Genomic DNA, 23,510 nt, shown 5'->3' on the forward strand with positions numbered 1-23,510 from the left:
CACTTTCTTCCACTGTAAGTGATGACGATACCTCCTTCCATTTTAAAAGGATTTTTAAATTGCTATGGCAGGCTAATCGTAAACCATTTCCCTTTTTTCGATATATTGAATGAAACTCACAGCGTGTTAAAAAAGATGGCATGAAAGTCGAAATTTCGCCCAAAAGTGGACATCCCGCATTTCCCCCTGGACTTCTCAAACGTTAATTAGACGGTTGCTATCTTTTCTTTAGTCGAGTTCTTTCTATAAAATAACATTTTTCTTCGTTTCTAAACTTCTCAACTGTGAACAGTTTTGAAAAATCATGACCTTCGTTGATAGTCGGAATTGGAATACTTGGTTTACAATTTTGGTACAAGTTCTCAACGAAATTACTAGTTCTCCAGTTATTTTTTCCTGTGAAGATTTGTAACAGCGTGTTAATGTCTTTGCTCTGCCTGCAGGGTGCTAGGTGGGGTGAGCTTCTGCATTACCTACCAATACCTCAGGTGCGGAAAAACTTCTTTGTATTCAATGGGTTTTCTCGGTGTTCTTCTGTTTCACAACGGAGACAATTCGACCTTAAAATACCCGATTCCCAAAAATGACGACATAATCACGGGCACTGGCACAACCGGTATGCGTCAACACAGAATCTACTGAAACAGGATATTTGAACCTACAACGACACAGAGCCGTCGACATGTTTCACTGTTGACATCGTGCCAAAGCGTCATGGTCCATTATGAAGGCCATCCATGTCAGGTCATATTCATGTCATGTAACTTGGCAGACTGATTGTCGACGACGGTTGAGGAAGGTGCTATTTGTTTCTCCATTATTTGCTCCGCAGTCATACGATGATTCAAGAGTGACAATACGCCGTAAGGGTTGGCGAGATCTGTCAATGGCGGTATTGTTCCATCCACTGTTTCACTTCGCGGATGAGGATTTGCCGTCAGTTTTGTAGGTTGTAATCACTTTGGACACTGTCCTTTGCGGCACACCTAACAGGCCTGTAAGTTTTGTCGCGCTTGCAGAACTTGACGGAGAAACAATTTTCCTTCCTTGAAAACTAAATAGAACTCTCACTTTACACTAACACTTCTCAGCTCACTGTCTATTCACGTTCTACTACCCCTCACCTAGTATGAAGTTGGCCGTAACACGCCACTACCATCGGTTCAGATCTGTGGTGGCCGCGTAATTTTTGGTGACCCAGATATATGACATATTTCCAACTCCAGGTGTGACTGTTAAATAGTTAAGCATTTGTAGATCTGGAAGAACAAATATTGGTACGTTGGGTATATGGGCATTGAGTGGAAGTGTATTTAGTGAATTCATTGATAGTCCATAGAAAATACAATTTTAATTTCGTATACTCTTAGAAAGACTTACTGGACTTCCGCTTTCATATTCCCTAGTGGTTACATGGTTAGCATGCGCGCCTTAAGTGCGTGAAACCCGGATTCGATTTCTGGTGGGACCTCATGTGGTTAGGATCCCGCGTTAAGCTGCATTTCATGTTTCCTATAGCCTCGGTGCTGTATAGGATGCTAAGCCCTGAATCAACCAACAACTCTTGCGTAAGAATCTGAAGAAACGGATGAATGTGATGCAGATATGTAAAGAAAGAAAGCTGAAGACAAAAACTACCAAAGATGGACTAAGGTTGGGTGTTCGAAATCAAAAAGTTTCAAGTGCGCTAAGTGAAAGATGTTTTTGTGTATTGAGAAAATAGAAACTGTCCTGATGATTTGCATGTAAAGTAAAACAGATATGAAATACAGAAGGAACATAATAATAAATATTACAATTTCAACACCAGACTCGGCTCCGGAGGGAAGTCATGTCCGTAAAACTTAAAAGTTTTGTCGCATCACACTGAGAGAAGAAATGTTACTTACTGTTCCTGTTTTTGTTATCAACAGTCAGAACACGAGAAAGTATTACATCTGTTTGTTTTACGCAATATCACTATTTTTTACTGTCGCAATTTACCTTACAAGCCGCCTTTGGTAGAAACCTTTAACATATTGTGCTTATATTTTGATAGTTGAACAACTCTAATATACATAGTGCACTAGATAACAAATATACTGAAATTCACAGGTTTTCTTTATTTTTTCGATTATGCAGCTTCGGGTTATTAAAATAAATATACCTAGATCCTGTCTTCTTACAAAATGTCATTTCTATGTCTTATAACACTCCAATTTAAAAATATACAAATTTGCTTTTCCTACAATACAAATACACAAATATATAAATTTGTATGATTGCAGATAATTACCTGGGATTGAAGAGGTTAAATAGACAATATCGAAATATTGTGAAACATGGACATATTAAAGCATTAAAAGTATCGAAGAATCGTAATATCGTAATACTGAAAAATACCGAAATATTGAAAAATATTGAAATATTAAAAACATCGATCTTAAAAGTTTTCGATACTTAAAAATATCTACCAATCGATATATCGTAATATTGCACAGCTGTACGTGGGACCTGTCACCGAGGATTTTATTTGGTTTCCCCGTAAATTTTGTAAAATTTCATCACTTTGACCGTCACCTAAATGTTGTTACTCGCGACACACTCAGCATACTTACCACTTTCACCACGCTAACACCATATATCCGAGCTTTAATAATTTTGCCTCTTTGGAAAATAGTTAATTTATTTTACTTTATGACCGCTTGCTCGATACAGGCACACTACTATTCTTCTGAGACTCACAGAATACGTAGTTAGCCCTATCACCCCCACCAACAATCAAGGGCTGCGGTCGCTGCCTATCCTTTGCCAATCCAAACATCTTACGTGTTTCCTACTCCATGTTTGAATTAATTTAATAAATCTGTATGCGACATATTTGTAAACTACGGCTGTGCTTTTTTTTATTTGTTAAAGGTTAAAATAAATATTTACTTTGTTTTTAAACTAATGAGTTCTGTTTGACAAAAGAAGGAAATAAAATACTGTGAAAGTTGAAACATATAGTATGTAGGTGTGTATGAATCTGTGCTCTGCAAATGTGCTTTTAAGTCTTCAATCTTAAACCATTCTAGTGTACCTCTTAGGATACATTTGTTTTGCTCTTGTTCAAATAAATCAGCTTTCGCTTCAGAGACTGGTCCCAGATCTTCTTACGTGGAGCAACAGAAAATCGAACTATGTGTGTAGATAGAAACAATAATTGTGTCCCGATAAGATCACGCTCTGTGTATATGTTTTACGCTAGCCTCTCTTCCATTCATTTATCACAATCTTTGTTTCTGTTCCCATCGTTTCTGGAAGTTCGAGTTGTAAATATATGCATATACGTTTCTCCAATTGTGATCAATGCCTCCCCTGATTTCAACCCAGCTTCTGCTCTTTAACTATGTCATGTGACAGGCAGGCTACTGAGAGTCGACGCGACTGCGCAAACGAAAATTTCAAGGTTGTGTAGGTATCAACAAGCACTGTGTAAATTTACTTGTGTTTATTCCCCCGCACGACTCACCTCCTCTTTCCACTTCCCTTACGTTTCTCCATCCCGTAAGCAGGGAGTGCCAATAGATGCGGTATGCGTCATATTTACACACCGTTTCTTAGTTAAAGTGTGAGACCACCAGGGGGCAGCTAATTCGGCAGAGCATACACACGGTTTACAAAGATTCTCACATTTTTCTATAATTATTGGGACCTTCCCGAAATTCGGCCAGGAGGACAAGGGGGTCGCCACGAAGCCCCTGTAGGCTTAAAAATTGTTGGCACCGGAAAATGTCACAGCAAGTTTTCCGGTCACAACTGGTAAGGTGTTAAACCATATACAGGTACCAACAAGGATAGGAATACGGGAACACAAACACACACACACACGCACACATATATATATTCTGTGTTCCACTTGCAGTTCTGTGGTCTGAATTCATAAAATTTGGAAAATCCAATTCTGCCATCAGGATTTTTGTTCTTGAAAAGCAAGTATGCTTCCTTCAGGTTCGTCAGATCAGTCGTTTTTCCATATTGACGCTTCTCCCATGTTGATGAACAGATACGGAGTCTTTTTTTCCCCAGGCATCTGACGACTAACATCATCACTGTTGTAGAAAGAATGGATTTCTTTGATCATTTTTTCAGACAGTGAGCGTCCTGGCTTTGGATTTGGAGTTGATAAGATGTTCTTTTCCTTAACAAGTTTCATTGCAGTACGAGCCATGTAATTTATCACACCAGATTAGTTCTCAATTTTCTTAACTGGCCCGCTTTTGCGCAGAATAATTATCTGATCTGATCGTTTGCTGCATGTGCTGAACTTCTCTTTCAGTTGGCTAATAATAATTTCTGACTCTGCACTTTTGTTTTCCTCATCATTTTCGCTATCACTTTCAGACTGTGCAACATGAGCGACACAGCGGAGATGTTCCCTGAAGGATTTGCTTGCAGATTTCAACTTCATTTTGGAGTACCGGATTTGTTTCAGCTTCTTTTTCTGAATTGGTGATACACCAAGTACCTGAGCGCTCAGGTTCAGTTAGTCAATTGTTGCGTAAAGTGATGCGAAAGACTGATCAGAATTTGTACAAAGAAACTGCCCATCAGACGATTCATGGTCATCACTTGCCTGTACGTCAGCTACTCTGGAACGGTGAATACTTAGTTCCTTCTTACACTTGTACACCTTGTTCAGACTCTGAGCTTTGACTTGTGAAGCCAATTCTGCCATCCACGCTTGCACCGAGCGAAGACTAACCCTCATCTTACCGGTATGATTGCCAAATGGATTGGCACAGTAGAGGCGTGGCAATGCTGGGATAGTGGAATCACCTAAGCAGCAATGCAACTTTCGAATGCACACAGTTACAGGTAATGCTGCACCTGGATCACGGGATTTTACGCTACTGAAACTCGCAAATCTACTGTATAGTCACTGTGATCTCACTAGCTATGCTTGAACACTATATAGACACTTGCAGTTACACTTGTTGTCCAGTCTAGAGCTAAGAGCTTACTGGCATGCAGTGTCAACGTCCTCTGCTTTTATACAGGTAACGAACCTTGCAGAATGTTCCAGACGGTTCTACAACCTTCTACAATGTTCCAGACGATTCGAGAACCTTCCAGAATGTTTAAGATGATTTTAGAACTTTCTAGATTCGTCCAAATGATTCTAGAACTTTCTAGCATGTTCCAGACGATTCAAGAACCTTCTAGAATGTTCACATATTTAGGTCAATGCAATGTATTACGATTGATAATGGATCTTCAAAAGATCTCCACAGGATTACTGAATTACAGATTGCACCAGAAAAACATAACTACTAGATCAGTTACATCTTATTTCACTAGTACTGACAAATTGGCAAGTTGCCACACTGGCATCCAAGTATCTCTCCCTACATAGTCACACGAAATTCATTGTAGACTTCAGGCCTATTCTTGGCCCAAGTTGACCTTTGGCACACTTATGCCGGACATATGGGACTATCTTGGTACCCAATTTCAAGGAAATCGAATGACACTTTCTGAGATATCACTGATCCAAAATTTTCCCGGGATTTCTCCATAAATGATGTTTGATTTTCAAATATATCATGACATGCTGAATAAACTTTTGGAATTGCAATCACAGAACATTAATCATGCAGAACCTAATGTATTAATCAGAACAACTTATGATACCCCTCCTCATAGCTTACTAAATGAATGTCAAATTGCTTTCATGGTCCTACTACCTCAAGAACAAGGTAAAACACGCCCTCTTCATAGCTTACCTAAATGAATGTGACGGAATGATAGGAAATTTAACTACGATTACATACATAATTAAAAGAATTCTTTCAAAAAATACTTCTACTGAGAATGAAAACTGTCTCAAATTTTACAAAGATTCAGTTTCTACAATAATATTCAACTGGTAACGGGTTAATGCATCAAAATGACTTCCAGGACATGTTCTTCCTTTCGCGATGTTGATCATATGTCTATTATCTGCATCCTGCTGGGTACCCACACTTTCTAAATTACATATGTGTGTTCCTAATACAGTTTTTTAATAGGTTTAGTTCCCAAAATCAAATTTTACTAGTTATTTTTTATATTATTGGGCTCCACAGTCCAGGAGTTCAGCTTATATTTTGATCTTCCTCTTCGTAGATCTTCGTTGTTAACCCTCGCGCCCTCTCGGGAGTCGAGCAACATTCATACTAACAACACAGACTTTTAGCAATTTAATTCTTTATTATTCTGGTACCTAAATTCCTTCCTCATTAAATGAAAGCTGCTTTCACTCATACTCTTTAAGTTATACTGATGTATTTTGTGGAATTTTATTTATTTCTCTTATTCACGTAGTTGAAGATGGCGTCACTTCCGTTTTCGACAAAACAATAGATTCTCATCCATTTCGAAATAACCTTAAATCACATCCCTCGCATTAATGAATGTAATGTAGATCTGATAATAACTATTATCCGTTGATATTTCCCCTACTACTTCCATTTTTCTGCATTAGAAAGTACAAAAGTGATTTATGTAGCTTGTGACTATAGGCCTATTTACACAATCTGTTCACATAATATTTGATTATTTATAACTTTTTATACGGCACTCGGCACTGATATACGAAATAATGCACTACATCCCTTTTTATTGTACTGATATTTATAATTACTAATATTTATGTCAAATATACCAGCAGTCTGCATGCTTATGATACATCATTTATCACTATCACCGCGTAATTATATGACTTTCAACAGATTCTTCGAATGGATTTATATTGTATACAAACAAAATTATGATATAACTGGAATAATACAAACTATGTTGTCAACAAGTACTCTTGTACATAGGTAACATACACCGATATATAGTAAAATAGGGTAAGCAAAACTAAAATCCATCATGTACATATTTATAAACACCTATCTACTTGAATGGTACGACTTGCTAAAAAGCAGGCCGTAAGACACACATTAATTAATTAGACACATTTGTGAATTTTCCTAAATCAATTTAAATTTAGTCTTGATTCCTTTTAAATTTTATTTTTCACGATAGTTTGTTCGTATATGATTGTATATGTTACAGACACCTGTTTGTTTTTACCAATACACTGCTTTTGCCTTCTTTGAAAGCAATGCATGTCTTCCGTTTGTCGTTATCTTTGTAGCTAGCTTGCCCATCTTGTTTGTTCGCACAGTATATGCAAACTTTCCCTTCTTTGCTACAGTACCTGCTGACGTGACCGTAATCTAAGGCCGTCAAGCACTTATGGACAGTAATAAAATCCTTAAATCCATGTGTTACATACATTAGGCACATTTAGCCGTCTCTGATTAGTTGTCGTATTTTAGCAGTAGCTTCCACGACCAGAAGACACCTGGTTTTGTTTTTTGAGATTGTTACGAATCTTAATTTCATTTTTGGCCTTTTCTTTTTTATCTTCTGAAAAGTTCTGTTCACATAGGGGTTACAATTTCGTTATCTTCACAATCTGTTCTTACATTGAATATCAATAAAAAAAAATTTTTTATTATTTTTTTTATCTTGACACTTTCTTGTAATTCCTGATTCTTTACGATTTTATTCAACCCTTACCTTGTTAACAGTTTCGACAATAAAAGTGTTCAATAACTAAGGTTATTTTAATCCTATCTTAGCTAAGTTTACTGACTTCACATTTTCTTTTTCCCGGATCAGTCACGTCTTTCTTATTCTTCGCTTTCATAAATGTTGCCGGTCTTTGTTTCGTTCTTGTCTGCTCTTTATTATTATTATTATTATTATTATTATTATTATTATTATTATTATTATTATTATTATTATTATTATTATTCTCTTGTTGGTCTATCTGAGTTTTAATAACAACTGCTAAGTATAGTGGTTTTTCTTCCCATTATCCTATATTTTGTTGTTGTAAATTGGCTACTTCCTCCTTCAGTGTATCATTTTCTGCCCTTAATTTCCTATTTTCTATTCTCAAGTGCTCTTCATTCCCTCTGTTTTGGACTGTTTAATAAGCCAACGAGACGAGATGTTAACAATATGTTTCTCAATCAATATATTAGACCAATAATCTGTTCTCAATATACTGTTACTACAAGCTAGTTAATATCCTCAAATATTATAGCGGATATTATTTTGTGTTCCCTTCAAACCTTTCATCCTTTTGGGCAAGAATGAAGATATAAATCCTCCGTGGCCGACCAGCGGATCCTGAAAGGTCGCACGCCTTCTTAAAGGAGAACACAGCTATCACAATATTGCGAGCGGTGATTATATTCAATGAGAAAAAGCGGAAAGGCTATTACTCACCGCAAAAAATATGTAGCAGAATTTTCTTCTACATGCAACAGGTAGCGCTTTCGGAAGATGAACTTCCTTCATCAGCCTCTAGTAGACTTCAAAAAGGATAAGAAATATGAAGGATGGATGAAAAATGGTTAAAAGGTTAGGATATGTAAAGAAACAAATCTTCTATCAAACATTAAAACACACGGGAATAGAAACTCTCTGGCATTGTACACTGCTGTTCAATGTTTTGTTTTTGCTTTCGAAATGGTGAAAAAAAAATGAAATGAAATCTTTAAATTTTACGTCCCACGGTTATGCCGGTTAGGCTAAAGGAGACGGTGATAATGAGAGATGAGTGAAATGGTGGAATGAAGAAAGTGGGAGGAAACGGGAGAACCCCGAGAAAACCCACGAGCACGGTGTTTGTCCACCACAAAGTTCACTTGGCGGAGATGGGATCGAACCCGGGACCCCAAGCACCAGAGGTGAACGCTCTACCACTGAGCCACCGCGCCACCCTGCTTTCGAAATGGTGAAAGTATGTAGTGAAAAGATTACTCCAAATAATATTTATTTCTCCTCTATCCAAGTTAAGTGATGGCTTCTCTTTGGGAATATAATATGATTCTTTAATCTTTCGTTCCGTTGCTGTATTTGCTTTCTCAATTAATCATGATTCCACGATATGATAATTATAATCTCTAAGATGCGTTGCTAAACGAGATAACTGTTGCGAAGTACGAACGTGCTCAGTTATTCTAGTACAAATGTTCCTTTCTGTTTAACATATAAACACTTTATCACATTGACATTTCACCCGATAGATGCCACTGTTTTGAAAAGGTCAGTAAAAAATGCTGTAAAATTGGTTATGTATTTATCTATAGATGTTGGAAGAACTGAAATTTTAATGATGTGTTTTTGCAGAATATTCTTGATTTTTGCTGAAAAATGTGGAACCAAAAGAACACCAATCTATCTGTTAGTTACGGCATCTGTTGTTGGTTGATGGTGGGTGCCGACGATCTCCTGTTGTACCTGTTTATACCATTTTAACAATAAAGATTTTTGGAAACCATTTTCCTGTCCAATTTATAATAAATACTGTATTTCCTTGTTGAGATCCTCAGAGAGATCTGAAAGTAAAAGAGTTATCCTAAAAAAGTTTTTCCAAACATTTCTTCTCTGAAGCCATGAATGCGATAATTTGAAGTTGATATATTTTGTACCAGCAGAAGGTTTGCGGTATACCAAAGTAACAAATTTATTGTTATGTCTTTTAATGGTAATGTCAAGAAAGTTAAGAGTACCATTTTCTTCAAGTTCCTTCGTAAATTTTATTCTAGGGTGAATTTGATTAAACTCATCAAACATGTCCAGTACCAAATTAGAAAGTATTGGAGAAAGGGTATTACCCATAGCCAATCCATCGTCCTGTCGAAAAATGGTGTCTTCAAATTGGAAGAAATTGTTCCTTAGGCAAAAGGCTATTAGTCGAGAGATTAACTGAATTTCGTAGGGGTTCACTTTTAGTTTAAGTAAAGCCATTTCCACTGCCTGTAGAGCCAGGTCTACTGATATTGATGGATACATTTCCACAACATCAAAAGATGCCAAATAGATGGAATTTGCAGCAACAAAGGAATTGAAACATGTTTTCAACTCCAAACTGTTTTTAACCGTGTATCTAACTGGAATATTATATGATACGAGTTTATCATACAGCAATTTTGAAACTAAATATGTAGAATGATGAAAATCAGCTACTATTGGTCTCAATGGAACATTAGGTTTACGCATTTTTGGAAACCCATATATGATTAGTGAGGCTGGGTCATGGATTTTTCAACAGGACGATGGATTGGTTACGGATAATACCCTTTCTCCAATACTTTCTAATTTGTTACTGGACATGTTTGATCGACAGAAGATTTGTTTTCTACATATCCTAACCTTTTAGCCATCCTTCATGTTTTTTATCCTTTTTTCAAGTCTACTACAGGCTGATGAAGGAAGTTGCATCTCCCGAAAGCGCTACCTGTTGCATGTAGAAGAAAATTCTGCTACATATTTTTTGCGGTGAGTAATAGCCTCTTCGCTTTTTCTCATGGAAAATATAGCTCTTTTTGTATATTTCTTTTCGAGATGAGACAACAAAATTATTTTCTCCTGTTTTTCTGTCTATTGTTAGTACAAACTAGTTAATATTCCCAAATGTTACAGTGACTAATATTTTTATTTATTTCTTTTCAAAACAACCGTCCCTTTGTGCACGAATTAAGAGAGATGAAAATATTCCGTAGTTCAGTGGCAGATCAAGAATTGGGCGCATGCTCTTCAACGGAAAATACAGCTCTTTTTGTGTTTTTCAACGAGAACGTACGACAAAAGTACTTCATTCTGTCAATATATTAGGCTAATAATCTGCTTCCAGTCTATTGTTAGTACAAGATAGCTAAGATACCTCAAGTGTTCCAGCGGGTAATATTTTGCGTTTCCTCTCCTCCGAACCTACTATCATTTTGTGGAAGAACGAAGAGATATAATCCTTTCGGGATGGGAGTTGTAACTTACTGTAATAATATAAGAATTACTTGAGACTGTTTTTGTGATAATATGCTTCGTCATCCCCGGCACCAAACTGAACATAAACGTTTCAATACAGGCCAGAAATGAATATTTAAAAATTAAAAGTTAGCTATTTCAAGCATGGTTACACAGAAGTTTTAAACATTCCATTGTATCAAGTTGTTGTATGTTATATATATACAGAGGCTGTTCAGTCTACATTTGGAAAATTTCGACTTACCTAAAAATTTAGAATCCATGGCGCCTGGTCCGTAAGTGCTCGATGTGTTTCCCTTGGTTCCTAACAATAGCCCGACAGCGCAATTTCCACTGTAATAGGCTTCTCTGAAGAACTGGGAGGGGAATCTTGTCCCATTCCCTTTGCACAGCTTTCCAAAGCCCTTCCACAGTTGTCACACGCCGTTTTCCCAAAGCCCACTTCAGCAATCCAAATCAACAATAGTCCATAGGACTTGCGTCTGGAGATTTAACAGGTACCTCATTGAAAGGTATCACCTGTATACCACTTACTTCCTCCATCTCCCTGTAGAATGCGAGGGACGATCGTGAGGTATGTGATGAAGCCTTGTCCATGTGAACGCGCACCAGATTGGCGTCATTTCCGTACATTGTTGGAATCTTATGCTCGTAGATCGGGCGCATGATCTGCTCCTGAAAATACTGTGAATTTATTTTGCAGTTCTTCGCCATCCTACGAATCTTCAGTTTACCTCGGTAACAGTAGCCAGTAACGACCATGAACCCTTTTGGGAAGGATTCTTTACACACACGAACCCACCTTCTGAAGTTCTTGGCGCCTTTCTCTCGATACATGATGGCTCTCGGTTTGCCGCAGACGGAAAGGTAAATCCATGCTTCATCGAGCGTTACGACGTACATCCATCTTTGTTTTGCCAGATGCCGTTCGTACAGCTTTCGGGCGTTACACTTTCGTTCCTTTTGGTGGGCATCCGTGAGAAGATGGCCGCGAGCTTTCATTACTTTTTCCAGCTTGAGTTGATGATGTAACGTCCAGCTCACAGTCCCCAAAGACACGTCAAGACGATTAGCCATACACCTTTGTGTTGGCGGATTTTCTTGCATTGCCATTTTGCGAAGTTTCCTCTGCATGGTGGAAATGGCCTTGGCACATTCCCGCTTCCTGGGCAACTTCGTTGGTGATCCAAATGGTGGAGCTTCGTTGCCCTTGTACTTTTTAATAACATTTATTATTCCACTTAAAGTGATGTTGCAACCATTCTTCTTGCACTCTTTTCTAATGCCAGAAACACTACAGTGGGCGTTATAAAGAGCCGCAGCATAGCCTTCCCAAAAACGGCTTAGTTTGGGCGGCATTTTGGTCACAGAGCGGGAACCCACACACTTGGAAACAAGCCACTGCACAACACTGCAGGACGCCACGAGACAGGTGGGGTGAGTCCATTCTGCCCGGGAGGGAGAAGGAACGAAATTGGCCAAACGTAGGCTGAACACTCTCTGTATATATATATATATATATATATATATATATATATATAAGCATGGAATTTTATCCAGTGAGCTCCTTTCAAAATTTCTGGCGTCGCTCCTGTTTGAGCAAGAAAACGTAGTTAAGAATACTTCTTGTATGCATCTGAACAGACTTTCTTCCCGAAAATTTTGTTCGATGGGCAAAACTGAAGTATGAGGAAACTGACCTGGAACACTATTAGCTAAAGAAAGTGCCTTTACAAGAGTGCATGTAATAGCAGCTTAATTTATCTTAGCATCGGCGTAGTACAGGGAAGTTAATGAACTGCGGGAGGCCTTAGGTTGTATGCATGAAACAACACTGCAGTTGAAAAATTTAATGACTGTCCCATTCTCTCTTATGAGAGAAGAAGTATGAAGGAACAAGAAACAAGATCCACTTGAAATGCGAATACTCCTTTTATTCTTTAAGATGTATAAAAATACAACGTAGCTTCACATCATTCCTTAGCTTCAATTACTATCGTGCAGACATCAAATGTGGGGAGTACAAGAATTTGATAGTTGAAATCCGAATGATATCCCAAGTTGAACTTACCAGTAACAGGAGCAGCAGCACACAGATACACGCTTATATATATATATATATATATATATATTATCTATTCCAGATCTGGGTCTTTTGCTCAAGAAAATTCTCGATACGTCCCTGTGTCCACGCTTGACCACGATAAAAATAGTCAACTTTGAATTACATATCTATCTAGTAAATCCTCCTTTCCACAGTACCAATAGTGTTTGATGTAATGGCTACGTACTCATAAGATCGCTCAGCAGCATGATTTTCACTGTAGCAAACTCATGCGAAGAAAGAGTATGTCTCACCATACCGCTTTGGCAATTTTTCGAATATCCAGCAATATATAAAACCCTGTCGAACAAATGTCTATTTGAAGAGTCCAAACGCACATTAGACCATTTGTAAGGTGACTGGGAATTCCAGAGATGGGCAAAAATGGGATCACTCGAATTCTCATCTTCCCTTCCTTCTTCGCGAAAAACGTTTGGGATGATCGAAGCTGCAAGCCTTGTCTATGTGGATCCATGGATTTGTGGTCTCATCACCGTACAAGTGGGAGATGTATATGTCATACAAAGGATACATAGCGTTCTCCTGGATGTAAGCTGTGTTGACTTTGGTGTTGGAAAGCACTTCAATGAGTGGCAGCGTTCTCCGATTGCGGTATCCCGCCAGCACCAGAAATTCATTGGAGAACTTTTGCTTGCACTGCAAGACGAAGTCAGAAAGGCTCTTGTAGTCTATTTGACGGTAGAAAATAAATCAAATTCTATAAGTCTCATCTAGGTAGAGCCACCATTCACCCACGATACACACCCATTTCTACTTGTCCCGTACGAAGTATGTTTCATACAGTTTTCTGGCGTGTAGAAACATCTTCTGGATGTAGCACTCTGTGAAGCGGTGTCCGCCCTTTTCGAGGCACTGTGTCGAATGGGCAAAACTTCTTTGCGTCGCGGGATTGTCCTATGTCACAGCTCTCTTAATGGTGTACACTGTATTCGGGTTTGAGCGTGCTAGGGCCATGTTTTCCTCACAATTTCCGTAGCAGCCTGTTGTATACATAGTCGGATTATGAGACCCGTATCAGCTTTGCCGACAATTAAACTCTTTTCCTTTCACCGATTCACTCTCGCTGGGTGGCTATAATGGGCGGCAAGAAGTACAGAAGTGAGCCTCTCCCAGAAAGCCGTCACTTTTATCTTCTTCGCCCCAGGGATCGCTGTTATTAAGTACAAGTGTTAGTACAGAGAGTAATGTTTTGAAACATAACAGTTAAATACGGAGTTGGTGACAGCCAGTAGAAGTTGACTATCTTTATATACATCTGTTACTTCGCGTTGATACACTGTTGCCAGTGTTTGTGCCACGCTTGGTATTTTCCCTAGAAATGCGAAATCTCCTTTGGCTAGTGCATCCAAGGTGCTTGCACTATTTCCATCGTCCCATAATGATATTCTTTCAGGCTCCGTTTCCTTCGAGGGAAAAGAAAAAAGTAAAGAGGGGCTATCTGGATTATACGGAGGCTGAGGTGGCGTTGCCGGTTATTCAACTTCGGTTACTTCATCGTTCAACAACTAGCCTCAAGCTCTACATGTTCAATAGTTCGTGACAAATGGACACATGGGTTTCCTTCTTTCGTCGGACAAACGTTTGAAATCAATTTGCCTCATTTTCCTGATCTTCAAATCTTCTCATATCTTGATTTCTGACACACTCAGCAAACGCTAAGAAGCAACTGAGCCTACTGCGGCATATCTGACAACCCCCACTAACATTCCTGTCCATAGAGACCCTTTCCTCTACATTAGAAATAATCAGTTCTCCTTATTGGACATATCCTGTATCTTACCAGGGTCGGATTAAGGTAGGACTTAAGGGGCTATAGCCACGGGCCTCCAGGTGGACAGGGGCTTCCACTCTGATCAAAATCTCAACTGGCTATCTAAAAAAGAATCACGAAGATACAATCATCATCATAAAATAAATATGACCAAAAATACGAAACATATTCCTTTAACTTTCCTACCGTACTTTCACTGAAATGTATTAGATGAAGTCAGCAGGGGCCACATTTTTCTTCTAGCCCCGGGCCTCCAAATGGGTTAATCCAGCCCTGTATCTTACAAATATATTCCTTCTTTACCTTTTAACAATTCCGTTTCCAATGTGTGATTCGCTCGGAACTAACGTGATAAAAGATACAGAGAAATGTTATTTGATGTGCATTCAATGTCCGAGAAGTAAGGTTCATCTTTGCCCTAATCCTTTTTATTGAAATCGGAAATAATGCAACTCTGCTGTTTTAATTTTAACATCGTATCTTAAGAAAACCAAAACGTCAAAAAGAGACAATAAGAAATTATTTACGTTACAAATATGCAATTATTAAGAAAACCACAAGCTTATGAAGTTTGTAATGAATCGTATTATTGTGTAAGGACTGTTTTGACAGGATCAGAGAAATTTGTTTAATGACACATATAATGAAAAGTCACACATATTTAATTAAATATCTTATATATTCATCCAACATACATTGTAATTTATCTGAAAATGGAAAGCAACTAGTGCCTGTGGATGCATATTGGATTTGTTTCCCAGATATTAACTTTGGTTTTATCAAATATAGTTACACAAAAACACTCAAAAAAAAAAAATCCCCCTCTGTGAATGTTTCAACGTTTTCTCCATGGATTATTATTGTTCTTTAAAAAAAATAGATTAACGTACTATTATTATACCGTTTAGACTAAATGAGAGGGACGATTACTGAAAGCTATTCATGATGAAATAACTACGGGATAAGAGTGTGGGTAAGAAAGGGAAAACCCCGACAAAACTCATGAACACGATGCTGTCCATCACAAACTTGTGTGGTCTGGAACAGAACAAGGGAGCCTTCCCACCAGAGGTGATCTCTCTACGACTGAGCCACTATCTCCCTCCAAAGGCGTCGTCACGAAGGGGGGTAAAGGGGGGAGCCTCCCACCCCCAAAGTTACCCTCTTGACAAGTTGGCAAATTAAAATACATAGTTGGCAATTTGAAGAATGCCGTTTTGTTCAATTGACTTATTCGGTTTAACATTTTCTTATAAGTTACCCAGTTCTTATAAGTACCCAGTTGCTGCAAATTATTATCAGTTCTTCTATAGAGTTGGCATAAGTTTTGTGTAGTTTCCAATCTTGAAATAAATTGATATATTCGTTTAAAGTTTTTTTTTTTTTTTTTTTTTTTTTTTTAACTTGTTGCAAGTCATTACACTTCAATTTTGTTCATTTGATATTCGTAAACATTTTGAAGAATCTTTAATGAAAATCGGGAATTGTACCACTGACAAAAGCAGAATAGAGTTTTCATGCAAAGACAGGCAGAAGAGGCGTTTCGGTGGCAAGTAGAGAATTGACGCAAAAGCATTTGATACAAGAGCGTATACAAGGCAAAAGGTAGTGACTAGAAGAACTGATATTAATAAAACAAGAACAAGGCAGTGACTGGTTAGTATTAAGCTTGCCATACATCCCGTAAAAAACGGGACAGTCCCGATTTCGGGCCCGAGAATCCCGCGTCCCAACAAATTTAGTCGGGACAGGCAAATGTCCCATATTTTAATTCCATCCCATTTCTGCTATCAATATACGCTTATTCGAAAAGTAATGAAGTGGCTGGGATAACGTGAATGAACAACGAAGTGTAGCATGTAACAGTTTTGATCAAGTTATCACAATACCCTGTCCGACTTGATAGGGAGCGAAATTTGCAACACTGCTTTTAACATTGTACCTGGTGGAAACTCGGACACTCTCCAACATAAAAAAGAGAAAAAAGGTAAGATGGCTTTGAGTGTTTCTACATGTACAAGCACAGGAAACATGAGTGACTTTTTCTTCAGAGAGACATTAAATAAAGTACCGTAACAAGAATTATAATATTTTTGAGAGGTTATGGGCACAGAATTGTGCTTGGTCCAGCGCTTAGAAATATGTAAATCTGGTCCTGACAATTATACACGACACAAGCAGAAAATCAACTCTTCATCAGATTAAACTGACAAACGTAATTTTGGAAAATACTACCATGTAAATAAATATTGCTAAACGCGCGAAGAATATTGAATGTAGATTGTATCACTGATTTGAACCGTTTGCATATTGTTTTTCTGTAAAGCATTTTTATAAGACATTATCTTAAGTTTTTAAGGCATTTTTTTTATTGTAGGTGGATTGTAAACATCTTCAGTCCGTAAAGTTAATTGCAGGGAACGGCGAGAGAAGTAGCTGCAGTTTAGAGAACTTCCGCCTATTATATTGTTGAAAAAAATAAATGTTGGCTAGGCTAAAGGAGATGGTGATGAGGAGAAATGAATGAAATGGTGGAATGAAGAAAATGTGAGGAAACGGGAGAACTCCGAGAAACCCGCACACACAGTGTTTTTCCACTACAAAGCTCACTGGAAGTGAGCTGGGATCGAACCAAGGACCCCATGCACCAGAAGTGAACGCTATATCACTGAGCCACCGCGGCCTATTATACTGTTATTCATAACCAGAGATACAGTTTATTGAATTTTGTTGGTAAGTTTGGGGGGAAAGGGGATCTAAGATGACCTGTATTCCCATGAAGAAAACATGGTAGGTTTATTAGTATAAACTTTTTACTATGTATAGTATGTAAATTTTTTTTTTCTAATAGTAAAATGTCAAAGGGAAGTAGATTTTGATACCAGATTGAATATATTTTGTAATGTGTAACTGTGTATGCTTTGTGTGTGAATAAACCTTTTGCTTTAAAACAAAAGGTGATCATATTAAGATAGAGGACAAGAATAGCTTATTTCAGTTCTGTTTTGCAGTTAGACTTTCTATTTACAGGGCTTTTCGAGTAGGGAGAACTGAACAAAAGTGTGTTTTGGGAATGGTATCATTAGTGCCTTGCATAACGGGGGCGATAGCTCCGCGCGCCGAAGAAAGGGGTCGCAAAATTGCGGAGAAAAATGAAAAAAGAGAATGAAAGAAAAAGAGAAAAAGGAAAAATTACTTGGAATATTACTAGTATGTCCTTAAATCCTCTTTCTGCTTTAGAAAGTGGTCCTATAATGTTACTTATGTTAGGAAAATATATGTACACATATATAAAATGGAAGGAAGAAAATTATAAAAGGTGTTCAATATCAAGGAAAAGCAAGGTTTATTTTTGAAAATTTTCTTACGCTTCGCGCCAACCATGGTAGCGCTTCGCGGATGATCTGTCGCCCTAACTCATATGTAAGAGGACGTCGTCATATACTCCTGCCCCGCGTGCTGATTTTCCATGGCACGGCATAAGGGAGGGGGGGGGGGGGCACAGTATGTTTCTGGAAATGTTCGGTGGACGAAAGCTACAATGGATGAGTCAAAGTCGTTCTGTCGCTTCTGCTATGAACCTAAGTTCATTGATTCCAAAAGTCACATTTTGGGGGGCCAAACAATACGTCTGCTGGGTGAAAGCATAGACCGGTGTGTGCTTCACTTCATTTACATACAAATGTGTTGCCTTTCCTACTTTATTTTTAAATCATGTAGTTGGTTCTTTCGGAAAGTAAAACAAAAATTGCAATTCTTCCTTTCTTTGTAGTATTTATAAATCAGAGCATTACGTAACCATTGTATGTTACTTATGTAGCTCATGGGGGAGCAAGTAAGGCACGTGCCCTCGGCTTGTGGTTGGAGGGGCACCTAAAAAGGAGGTTATATATTAGTATTTTTCTTGGCGGCATTTAATAATTTTCATCAGAATGCGAAATTATGAAATCGAAGTGGGAGGAGACTGGAGGACAGAAGAGAAAAAAAAATCTACGCATTTCTGGTGAGGATTGACTAAAGCAGATTACCTAAACTAGCCATAAGTTGTCAAATTAACAGTTGTGCATCGTGGGAGATGATAATGATTCTGAGTTGAGATGTAAAATTTTACTCGAAACCGGGGGCTGTTCGAATTCGTATCTCAGATGGGGCACGGAATGGGACGAATATGAAAATAAGGTTGCTCTAAAGTTTTCCGCAGGGTTGGTAAAAGTGAGGCTAAGATTTTCGAAACACTTTTTTTTTTTTTTAACCAAGACTTGGCATTTTTAAAATCAAGACTTGGCAATTTCAAGTTTCATTCCCCCCCCCCCGCAATCTTGTAATTTTGTCTCCAACCTGACATACATATGTACAATGAGAACATAAAAGTAATTACTTTGTTGATAATACTTAACTTTCTTTGCGACTGATTTCTATTCTTATGCAGAATTATTCTCTGCTGTTATGATTACGACTACGAAGGATAGGCATAATATATACATTGTTCAATAAACACATTAAGACATAAATGGCAAAGCTTACCTGGAAAATCTTCAACAAGGGAGTGATGGACCTCACACATCTCCATACATAAGCGACTTAACTGTCTATCAGTCTCAACAAAATAAGGACTCCAAAAACACAAAATGTTTTGTAATATCTCAACTGTTGAAACAGGACTACTTCCAAGAGATTTTCGTAATGCGTATAGGGTTGCTTTAGAGACACATTTCACTACCTCTTTTATCTTCCTTGCACCCAAAATTTTACAATGAAGTACCACCAACTCCTTGAAAAGAAAGAAAATATACACAGTGATTGATAAAAAATAAAAGATAATGCATATTGATTGTAAAGTTACTAAAAATCGTGACTGGACTGGATTACAAGTACTTCAAGAAAACTGCAACTGATTACGAGAACTAACTAGTTCTCAAAATTATATGTAATACACCCTTGGTAACAAAAACCTGCACAGGACCAAATTATAAATCTTTGCTTCTAATGTAACAAGTCCAAACATGTGTCGTGAAATTTTAGAATTTAAGAATAAATTTTATGCCTTACAGGAGCCCTCCAACTATAAAGTGTATACAACATATTTTAGTTTTACTACAAAAGAGAATCAATTTTCTATCTATTATGTTTGATATAGCTATAGGGTGGTCTAAAACTAGCGCATGTGCTTAGTGCGGTGTGATGCTGGGTGTAAAAGGAAGAGGACAACATACTATGACTTTAAACATCCGGAGTTGTTTTCCGGCGGTAGGGTCCGGTAAAAATAAATGACGATATGATAACACCCAATACCATATAAAAGATAAGTGTCTATTAGAGAGAAATTACAACTGTTTGGTGTGAAGTAGGGGTAGCGTGTGTGACTGGCAACTGGGTGTTTAGTGTTCAAATCCCGCCACGCGTTCGTTTATTTATTTGTTATTACTTTCTTTATGACGCAAAACATTATAGCATGCAAAATGTGAACGGAAACAACGAAACAAAGTGGGAATAGTATGAAAAAACAGACATTACGCTGACGAACCATTTAAATATCTGCATATGCCAACATCGGGACTCTAACCAGAAAGGACAAAGTTTTATTCCTCCTCACCCAAAACTGTTGTATTCATAAACGTATGGTACAAAATGAATGAGTTTCAGATTCATGTGCACCCTGTAGAAAAACTTTTTTTCTCGCACGTTTTTATGTCTTCCATGTTTATCTTCGAGTCCTAGCGTGCCAGTATAATGCTACCAATTTGTAATACTTTTCGGCGAGTGGTGGAGCATTTACATTATCTCATGAAGTAATGAAGTAACTTCAGGTGTAAAGGACAGAAAGGTATTTCGAAATAGACACAAAACATTTCCATTGGGAGCCATCCTCTGCCTTCCTCTCACGCATCATGCCTATGTTACACCTATAATCAAGTTCCTCACTGTGTAACTTTTCAAATTCACCCGTTTGTTCGTTTCTTCTTGTGAAAATTGCATTATTCGGATTGCTCTGTAAAATTATTTGAATAGTCTTAAAGTTATACAATGCTTCAAATGTAGACATTCTTTCCTCATCTGTAGCACAACTGGTGTTCTTAAATACTATTTTTGTATATATTATAAGGAATTCTGCTAGATTGGCTGATTTTGAGCTTAGTGTTGCGTTTGGTACCGGGCCGAGGTTATATCAAACAAGGGCCTACAGCTTAAAATTACAAAGAGTACATGTGACTCGAACCAGGCTCCCGCGCACTGGATTGGCTGATTTTGAGCTTAGTGTTGCGTTTAGCATCGAGGTTATATCAAACCTGAACGTACAGCTCAATGTGAGCTCCGAACCACATACCTTCCACCAGAAATCGAACCCGGGTCTCCATGCCATATGCGAACGCTTACCACAACGGATTTTACGTACGTAGGAAGGCTCTTAGCCGCTTGGCAGACGACGAATGCGCATATAATGAATATGTATGTAACTTGCTTGTATCTTCACCAATATCCACTTTGTATCAAAATAATGAATAGTAATGGAGCATGATGTCAGCATAAATTAGCAATCGCAAGTCTTTCATTCACTTGGTACCCTCGAAATTTCAAGGCATTTGCGGCACATCAAGTAGTATATATATATATATATATATATATATATATATATATAATTCGAGTCGAGTTCCAAGCCGAGAGTCACTGTTTTGAGCTCGAGTTTCGAGTCGAGTCGAGTTTGATAACTAGGTCGCTCGTTGAGCTCGTTTTAACTCGTTTTGAAATTATGGCCTTTTTAGAGTGAAAAGCGAAAGCATTGAGAAATGTAAGCAGCAATGTCGAATACTTTTAATGTTTCTCACAACAGGGGTGCATCTCGTGGGATACGTTTAGTGTATGTCATCTCGTCTCGAAAACGAGACAACAGATTTTTATAACGAGACGAGCCTAAGAAGATGCCCAATCCGTGCAGTGATGTTAAACGGCTCGGCTGGTTCAACTGAGCGAACAGCTCGAGCCGGCTCGCTTGGGATGAAAAGCCATCGGCTCGGTTCAATTGAGCCGGCTTGGTTGGGACGAGCCATCGACTCGGCACAATTGAAACGATGGCTCGAGCCGGTTTCATTGGGATCAGCCATCAACTCGAATCATGTGAGCCATTGGCTCGAGCCAGTTTCGTTAAAACCAGTCCATCGACTCGGTTCGACTCAGCTCAACTGAGCCGATGGCTGAACCGGCTCGCTCGCTTGGGTGAGCTGTTGGCTTACTTTTCAGCTTGGCTTGATAGTGAATGAGCTGTGAGCCGAGCCGCTCAAGCCGATGACAACTCTAAACTCGGAACGAGCAGTTTTGAACATTTTTGACCGGCGCCCTATAACTTTTATCAATTTTTGGCTTGCTCCTATGGAACTCAAACCCAGAACCTCATGACCGATGTCCTTGCCTCCTAAAGACTTTTCGACTACCTAGATAGACAGTCAACTAATTTTTAGTATTCAGATACAAACCGGTTATCTTTCGTGTTATAATAATAATAATAATAATAATAATAATAATAATAATAATAATAATAATAAGAAGAAGAAGAAGAAGAAGAAGGAGGAGGAGGAGGAGGAGGAGGAGGAGGAGGAGGAGAAGGAGAATAAGAAGTTGTAGTAGTGGTAGTAGTAGTAATATCATTGATAATTATATTATCTACGTAGGATATGTGAAGAGACTAATTTGGAACTACACACAGGATTTAGCTCGAATTGGCTCGACTCGACTCGAAACTCGACCCGAATTCGAGTCGAGTTGGAGGAAGTTTTTCGAGTCGAGCTTAAAGGTGTCTGTTTCGAGTCGAGTCGAGTTTCAAAGAAAACTTGCTCGAACTCTCTCGTGCCCATCCCTAATTGCAAGTGTTACGCCTACAGGAAGATTCTAACCACGGACTGCGACGCATGATAGCAGTTCTTGCTTCGTAGACGGTGGTTTGAATAATGCAAAATATATCGCAAAAATTAGTCACAATTTCTACAGCGAAAAGAATGGGTAATATTTCAGAACAAGACTAAATAAACACAATATACTCCGAATAGCGAGAAGAATTAAAAAGAAATTTTCATAATATAATCGCTGGATGCATTGGCGTCAGCAGTACATAAACTTTGGGGAGACAGACTACCGGAGGGGCTAGGGTGTATGGAATATCCCAGGAAAGCGGGGAGTGCGGGGCTCTCATCCGGAAATTTCTTTTTAAAAAGTCTTCGTACATTGCATTTTAAAACATTTTGACTTTAAAAAAAGTGTTTTATTTTTACTTTTGATAGTTATTTTTTTCTTTGGAAAATGTGGTATTAAATACACATACACTTTACAATTTGTTTATTCAAACAGTAACATTCAACCTTGTTTTACAATTTCAGTTAATTTAAATTACACCAAGTGCATGTCAAGAACAAAATAATGAAAGATGGTGTGAAGTGAATATTCAGAAACAACGAAGTTTTGAATACAGATTTTGGGCCTACTACCCAACAACTAATGTAAATGAAGAATAACAATGTATAGTTTTAAAAAATAGTTGAAAATTATGTCATTTGGGCTAAACTAAACTCGCTTTGCTGCTTGCTATCTAAACGAAAAAAGGTTACTCCACTTTTGCCTTCATAAGGCCAAAAACTGCCTGCCATTTTTACAACTGGAAACAAACTTTTGTGCTACTTTTTTCATGTCCACTTTATCTAATAGTGTTTTGTGAACATAGCACACTGCTATACGGTTGAAACCCTTCTGGGTCATAGTTTACCTAAGATATTTGAAATATAGGCGGGACGA

The 23,510-nt window shown here is 38.1% G+C and overlaps 1 protein-coding gene across 5 annotated transcripts in view; it reads right to left on the reverse strand.

The window, feature by feature from the left end:
* The window catches only part of Sptz (zinc finger FYVE-type containing 26 spastizin), a gene marked incomplete in the record, with an annotated part of 1,794,825 nt that overhangs the window by 1,713,795 nt on the left and 57,520 nt on the right, over positions 1 to 23,510 (reverse strand). For all 5 annotated transcript variants that reach the window (XM_081731160.1, XM_081731159.1, XM_081731161.1 and 2 more), the window contains 1 exon segment: positions 19,257 to 19,503. In XM_081731160.1, the coding sequence (XP_081587286.1) occupies positions 19,257 to 19,503 (247 nt within the window).

This window comes from Thermobia domestica, chromosome 11 (assembly GCF_964235325.1).
Source record: "Thermobia domestica chromosome 11, izTheDome1.hap1.1, whole genome shotgun sequence".
Taxonomy (NCBI): Eukaryota; Metazoa; Arthropoda; class Insecta; order Zygentoma; family Lepismatidae; genus Thermobia; species Thermobia domestica.